At 62.1% G+C, this 7084-nt stretch overlaps 1 protein-coding gene across 2 annotated transcripts in view; it reads left to right on the forward strand.

Moving 5' to 3' along the window:
* Positions 1-213: 213 nt before the first annotated feature.
* The window catches only part of NDRG4 (NDRG family member 4), an 8278-nt gene continuing 1407 nt past the window's right edge, over positions 214-7084 (forward strand). For both annotated transcript variants that reach the window (XM_010184777.1, XM_010184776.1), the window contains exons 1-13: positions 214-271; positions 2557-2662; positions 3764-3884; positions 4150-4212; positions 4410-4470; positions 4783-4869; positions 4966-5022; positions 5340-5443; positions 5853-5909; positions 6006-6057; positions 6221-6268; positions 6493-6528; positions 6716-6767. In XM_010184777.1, coding sequence (XP_010183079.1) covers positions 251-271; positions 2557-2662; positions 3764-3884; positions 4150-4212; positions 4410-4470; positions 4783-4869; positions 4966-5022; positions 5340-5443; positions 5853-5909; positions 6006-6057; positions 6221-6268; positions 6493-6528; positions 6716-6767 — 865 coding nt within the window. In that variant the 5' untranslated portion in view covers positions 214-250. The remainder of the gene's footprint in view (positions 272-2556; positions 2663-3763; positions 3885-4149; positions 4213-4409; positions 4471-4782; positions 4870-4965; positions 5023-5339; positions 5444-5852; positions 5910-6005; positions 6058-6220; positions 6269-6492; positions 6529-6715; positions 6768-7084) is intronic.

Genomic DNA, 7084 nt, shown 5'->3' on the forward strand with positions numbered 1-7084 from the left:
CCAGCCAATGGCTGAGTGCTGGCTCCATCGCAGCGCTCGCCCGCAATGGAGGCCAAACCCGCGTCGCGTCGAGGGGGAAGGGAGAGGGAGGGCTTAGCGCAGGGCTGGGGCTCCGCTATAAATCCAGGCGAGGGGCTGAGCCAGCGCAGAGCTCTGCTTCGTCCCAGCTCGCCGCACCGCTGTGCCCCACGCCAGGACCCCGTGCTCGGCCCACCCTGCCTGCGCATCTGCATCCACTCGGTTCCTTGCCATGCCCGAGTGCTGGGATGGGGTAGGTACCACCATTCCTGTGTTCGCTACCCTCCCTTCCCAGGGTGTTTTGCTCCCCTGCTCCCCCAGGCTGGACCTTTGCACCCATAAGGGCTTGGCTTGGGGCAGGCAGACGTTGCTGTGGGGGGGACCTGCTGCTGGGGAGCCCTTCCTTCTTCCTCCAGCCCCACTGCTGCATCCCTGCTGTGCCGCAGATTTTGGGGACGCGTTGTCCTTGAGCGTGTCCTCCCCGAGCCCGGCCGAGATGCTGCGCCGAGGCCGAGGGTGAGTGAGCGCAGCTGCAGCAGCTGCAGGCTGCACTGACTACTGATGGGGGGGCACGCTTCCCTTTCCCACCCCCAGAGCTGCGGAGGACGAGGGTCTCTTGCTGTTTTGAAGCAATCTCTTTCCGGCTTCTGTGGTGGCAACAGGCTGGTGTGGAGGGGGGGCGAGGGAGATGGGATCACTTCTGGGGCAAGCGGGTAACATGGCCAGGGCTGGGGTCTCTCAGGCACCTATGGGTTCTGTGACCCCCAAGCCCCTCCTCGCTGGGGCCACGGGTTGTCAGTGCCCCCCCCCCCCCACTGCCGCCACTGCATCCCTAGCCTCTCCCCCCAGGCGTGCATCCCTGCGTCAAAGAGCTGTGGTACCCAGCGATGCTGCAGAGGCTGCACCACAGGCAGGGATGAGCCTGGGTTTGGGGGAGGAGGGCAGGCAGCACTGCTGGGGAAGGAGCCACCACCTTGGGCATGTGATTTTGGGGTGGAATTGCAGGCTGAGCTGCTGGGGCTGTGTTGGGGACCATGGGTGTGGGGATGGCAAGGAGGCAGCCCTGTGCCCAGGATCAGACCACGTGGATGCCTCCTGCTCTGTGACCTTGGGCCAGGCCCTTCCTCTGTGGGGGAGGAGGGCAGGCAGCACTGCTGGGGAAGGAGCCACCACCTTGGGCATGTGATTTTGGGGTGGAATTGCAGGCTGAGCTGCTGGGGCTGTGTTGGGGACCATGGGTGTGGGGATGGCAAGGAGGCAGCCCTGTGCCCAGGATCAGACCACGTGGATGCCTCCTGCTCTGTGACCTTGGGCCAGGCCCTTCCTCTGCCTCAGTTTCCCATCGCTGGGGGGATGTCCCTGCTCATCACCTGCTCCTTGATACACCCCCTGGGAGTGGAGGGACAGCTGTGGATGAAGGCTGGGTCAGAATGCCCTTGGGGAGCTAAGCGTTGTCTCCACAGAGCCCCTGAGCTGCCCTCGGGCACTATGTCTCCCCCAGGGACATTGGATCTTGGTGAGGGGAGGCACTGCAGTGAGGAGACCCTGTCCTCGGGCGGTTCCTCCCACCTGAGGCCCGTGTCCTTCAGAGTCCTTGGCAGTGTGTAACCCATGGGAGCATCCTCCTACCCTCCTCCCTCCTGCCAGCCCATCCCTGGGGCTGCCGGTACCCGCAGCGAGGACCGCGCCGGTTGGGCGCCCTGCCAGCATCCCCTGCCCGGCGCGTGATGCTCCCGCACCCGCCAGATCCCAGCTTTGAGGGCACTGCTGCTGGGCTGTCAGGGAGGTGTGGGCATCTGAAGGGGACTCCTGGTCCTTTGTCCCCGGGCAATGCCTTGGCCAGTCCCTGGGGTTGCAGCCTCTGTTTCCCTTGCTGGCTGGGGATGATGGCCGTGAAGGTGAGGCTGGAGCCTCAGTCAGGGAAACTAAGGCACAGGGTAGTCCTGGTCTCTTTCTGGGGGCACAGCCATTTCAGACCAAGGGATTTTAAAGTTACTTTAGCTGTCATTTTGAGATCAGGCTGCAGCGTTTCCCGGGGTGGTTTCCTGGGTCTAACCTCTGCTTGTTTGTCCCAGGCATAGTGAACCCAGGCCAACTGGGCCTTGCTGTGATCCCCATCCTATTGCCAAAAATCCATCGGTCTCAGGCCTTTGAACATCTCATGTCCCATCCTGTGGTCCACCTGTCCCATCCCACGATCTTCCTCTCCCAAGCGCTCTTGGATCATCCCATCCCATCCCTTGATCCCATCCAGTGATCTTAATCCATCATACACCTGTCCAATCCTAAATCTTCTTATCCTATCCCAAGCCCTCACTTCCCTTCAGGAGTCGATGGAGGCTGGGAGCACTTGTATGTGATTTTTCCTGCCTTCTGTCCCTGCCAGGATGCCCAGAGTGGGGGTTTTCCTGGGATGGCTGCTCCTCTTTCCCATGGGACCCAACAGCCAGGGGAAGCTGTGGTGAGGGGTGGGATGGCAGGACAGGAGAGGATGTCTTGGAGCAGGCAGGCATCACCCCTTCTCTCCTCTTCCCCCAGGAACATGACATTGAGACGCCCTACGGGCTGCTGCACGTGGTGATCCGGGGCTCGCCCAAGGGGAATCGCCCGGCCATCCTGACGTACCATGATGTGGGCCTCAACCGTGAGTGCTGCTCCCTGGGCCGTGGGGGGGCAGGGGCAGGCGGGAGCGAGCCTAGGGCAGCATGGAGTGCCATGACATTGGCCAAAGCCCCTGGCTCAGCTCCTTTGCCTCCTCTCATGGCAGGTCCCTGGTCTCCATTGGGTCTCTCCAGACATCTGAAAGTACCAGGGGGGTTTGGATGCTCCACTGACCTCAAAGCTGGGACTGGCAGCAGGGCGTAGGGGGGCTGAAGGAGATGGGGAATAGCAGGGAAGGAGGGACCCTATGGGCAGGGAAGGAGGAACACTGAACCGGGGCTCTGGGTGTGTGGATGCTGTGCTCTCTGTTAGCCTACAGTCTTGGGCCCGCACCCCAGAACCCTGCCCCAGGCTGTGCCGCCGGCTAAGCTGGGATTTCGGGTGCCCTGTGAGCAGGGAGAAGCACCTCCCCCTCCGCTGGCAGCCGAGGCTGAGTCACCGCCATGCTACGTGAGCTGCTGCAGCATCACAGCAGCACTCGTGGCCGGGGATGTGTCATGTTGGTTGCGATGGGCCTTACACCCTGCCTCACCCCCAGATTTTGGGAGGGATGTCCTGCCACCAATGCCATGGGGCAGGACCCCTCTAAGCCCTGACGATGGCTATATCCCGCTGCAGCAGTGGGGCTGTTTCTTTGACTGTTTCCAAGCAGTGAGATTTGCAGCTGTTTCTCAAATTCCATGTTTGCTTGAGCCCTTTCTGGGGATTTTGGATAGGGCCAATAATACCCTGGGCTGCTAATCCTGCTGCCTGCCAGTGGTCCTGCAGCTCTGGGCTTTGCCTTCCCCAGTCCCATCCCTCCAAGCAGATGAGGCTTACCTCACACTCCTCATCCTCCTGGCTGTGTTTGTCCATCCCCATCCTCCCAGCACCAGCAGGGATGCAGCCCTTGCTAACATTGGCTCTGCTCTGGGGACAAGGAACCTGGAGGGAAGGGGATGGGAAGGCTTTGGTGGCATGTCACCTCCTGGTTGAGGGGCAGTCGAAGGGCAGGTGACCTCTCACCATGCTCCCCTGCCCACCATGACCCCGTGCCAGGGCGTTTGGTCTCTGATCCCTCTGATCCCTGCCTGCCCTTTGACAGACAAGCTTTGCTTCAACACCTTCTTCAACTACGAGGACATGCAGGAGATCACGAAGCACTTTGTGGTGTGCCACGTGGACGCGCCGGGGCAGCAGACAGGGGCCTCACAGTTCCCTCAAGGGTAGGTGCCAGCTTCGGGGGCTCACTGTGCCCACTGGGATGTCACTTCTCTGCCCACTGGGGCCCAGGCAGTCGTGCCCTGCCTGTGGGTCTCTCTGAATCGTGGCAAAGCCTGTGGCAACCAACTGGCCCAGAGTGGGCAATGGGGTGGTTTGTGGGTGGGTGGTACTTTCCTGCCCACTTCGGGCAGCCCAGCTGCCCTGTCCCAGCCTTCCCACTCTGCACGGGTCCCTGTAGCTTCTGTCCTGTGCCCCCTTCTGCCACAGGTACCAGTACCCATCCATGGACCAGCTGGCTGCCATGTTACCCAGTGTGGTGCAGCATTTCGGGTAAGTTGGCCTCTCCTCCCCAGCTGCTGGCTGAGGTTGCTGGGCAAGGAGAAGAGCAGCAGGCAAGAGTTTGGGGTTGGGGGGATTGTCCCGCTAAGCTGGCACCCTGCATGATCCCATGCTGTGGGTGGAGGGGTGGCCCAGGGAACCCGTGCTGAAGCCCACCATCACCCCATATGCACCTCTCCACTTTGCAGGTTCAAGTACGTGATCGGGATCGGTGTTGGGGCAGGAGCCTATGTGCTGGCCAAGTTTGCGGTGAGCCTGGGGCTGGGGTGGGCTGGCTCTGAGTTACACATACCTGCTGTGAGCCTGGGGCATGAAGAGTAGCAGGAGCTGGCACCCCGAGGCAAGCTGTGCCCCTGTGGAGGCTCTTGAAGGGATGATGGGGCTAGGATGGCAGTGCCATGGCCGTGGTGGCCAGGCAGTCTCGCCACAGGTCTCCCACTGCTCCCAGGACAGGGCCACATCAGCCCCATGCAATGCCTGTGTGGTGGGTAGCAGTGCTAATGGGGGCTGCCATGGCTCTTCTCCCCTCCCCACTGAGCATTGCCCTCTCGCTCACCACAGCTCATCTTCCCCGACCTGGTGGAAGGACTGGTCCTCATGAACATTGACCCCAATGGCAAAGGCTGGATCGACTGGGCAGCCGCCAAGGTGGGCAGGACCCTGACCCCCCTTCCTGGCCCTGGTGGCTCTGTGAGGCAGGAGCCAGCCACGGCAGTGCCATAACCCCTTGTGCTCCCTCCACAGCTCTCCGGCCTCACCAGTACACTGCCAGACACCGTCCTGTCCCACCTCTTCAGCCAGGTAAGAGCTGCACATCCTCCCAGCACCCTTCCCAGTGCCCCATCCAGGTCCCCCAGGCTGTGCCCTGCCCTGATGGGTGCTGCCCAGGGACGGGGTTAGTCAAGCCCTGCCTGTCTCTCCCCTGCCTGAGCCAGGACTCAGCCATGATAAATGTGTGACTCATGCCCGCATCCTGCCTGGGTGCCCAGCCCCATTGCCCACCATCCTCCCCCTCTGCCACGCTTGCCAGCATGCCATGGGCAGGCCTGGGGGAGTGGGGTGTCTCTGTGGCACCCGTAAGCACCTTGTGCCCTGATCTCCATCCCCCTCTGGCACAGGAGGAGCTGGTGAACAACACGGAGCTGGTGCAGAGTTACCGGCAGCAGATCGGCAGCGTGGTGAACCAGTTCAACCTCCAGCTCTTCCTCAACATGTACAACAGGTGAGCACCCCAGGCAGCTCCACCAGCGGTGAGGGGCTGCAGTACTGGTGGATGGCCCTGAGGGCACCATGGGAGCCCTGACCCCTTCTGGGTGCTGCTGTCACCCTCTGGTGCAGGCAGTGGTGCAAAGGTGGCCACCGATGCTGGTCAGGGATGTGGGAGTGGTGCTGCTTGTGCCACGGCGTTGCCATGTTTCAGAGCAAGGGATTAGGAGCCTCACTGCTTTGCTGAGTGCTGGATCCCATGGCACGGGCTCTGCTCGGGTCATGGCAGAGATGGCCGTGGGGTCCTCCAGCCACAGGGTGCTGGGTGCTGCTTCCCAGAGCTGGCGGTGCCCTCTTCTTGCACTATGGCGTTGGTGGCAGCACCTGGCCATAGGCTCACACTGGCTCTCTTTCTTCTCCATCAGCCGCAGGGACCTGGACATCAACCGGCCCGGGACTGTGCCCAATGCCAAGACACTCCGGTAAGAGTCATGCTGACATGGCATGGGGAGGTCCCAGGGCAGTGGAGACCACCCAGGCCAAGCCCTGACTGTGCCCCTTTCTCCTCTCACTTCCAGCTGCCCGGTGATGCTGGTGGTTGGAGACAACGCACCTGCTGAAGAGGGGGTGGTAAGTGATGGGGTGGCATGCAGACAGTGCCTTCGTGTGGGCATGCTCATGTTTGCTGCCTGCTCAGACGTGTGTGAGCTCCCACATGCAGTAGCGTGCTCATGTGCAAACCTACCAGGCGCAGGGCACCCCAGGGTGCTAATATCATCCCTCTCACCTGCAGGTGGAGTGTAACTCCAAGCTGGATCCCACCAACACCACCTTCCTGAAGGTAGGTGTGTGGCAGGGGGCAGCTGGGCCATCCCTGCTGCCCACCAAATGCCCCATTGCCCCCTGCCCCAGAGTTTCAGCGTGTCGCCATCTCCCCATCCCTGGGCTGGGGGTGGGTGGGGAGAGCAGGGTGGCCCCAGCAGTGGCATCTTAGCAGTGGGCACCAAGGGGCAGGGTGGGCGGCAAAGGCACCCTCCCACACTAAGCAGGACCTTCTCTCTGCAGATGGCTGACTCCGGTGGACTGCCCCAGGTCACACAGGTGAGCCCCACAATTTCCCCAGTTCATACTGGGCCCTGAGACATGTGCTAGCACTGTCCCTGGCTAGCAGGGGATGGGCTGAGGTGGCCACAGGGCTCTTGCGCAGGGATTGCCAGAGGTGGCCAGGGGCTGAGTGGGGATCTGGGCCCTGGTGCTGTCTCGGCTCAGCCTCCTCTCTTTCCCACAGCCTGGCAAGCTGACTGAAGCCTTCAAGTACTTCCTGCAAGGCATGGGCTACAGTGAGTGCTGGGGCTGGGCATGGGGCTGGTGTGTGCCTGCGTGTGCACGTGTGTGTGTGCACATCTGTGCGTGCACGTGTGCCTGCTTGTGTGCACACGTATGTGTGCCTCTGTGTGTGTGTGTGTGTGTGCGCGCTTGTGCCTGTGTGCCTGTGTGCATGGGTGCTGACCCTGTCGTGGGAGAGGGGCTTGGCACCCCCATGGGCCTGTCCTGATGGAGACCCTGCACGCGCATCTGTGGTGGTGTGTGTGTGGGTGTAAGAGGTGTGTGTGCGGGTGTCTGTCTGTGTGTTTGGGGGGGGGGGGGGGATAGGCTC

Source organism: Mesitornis unicolor, unplaced genomic scaffold (assembly GCF_000695765.1).
Source record: "Mesitornis unicolor isolate BGI_N332 unplaced genomic scaffold, ASM69576v1 scaffold26865, whole genome shotgun sequence".
In the NCBI taxonomy this organism is placed as follows: domain Eukaryota; kingdom Metazoa; phylum Chordata; class Aves; order Mesitornithiformes; family Mesitornithidae; genus Mesitornis; species Mesitornis unicolor.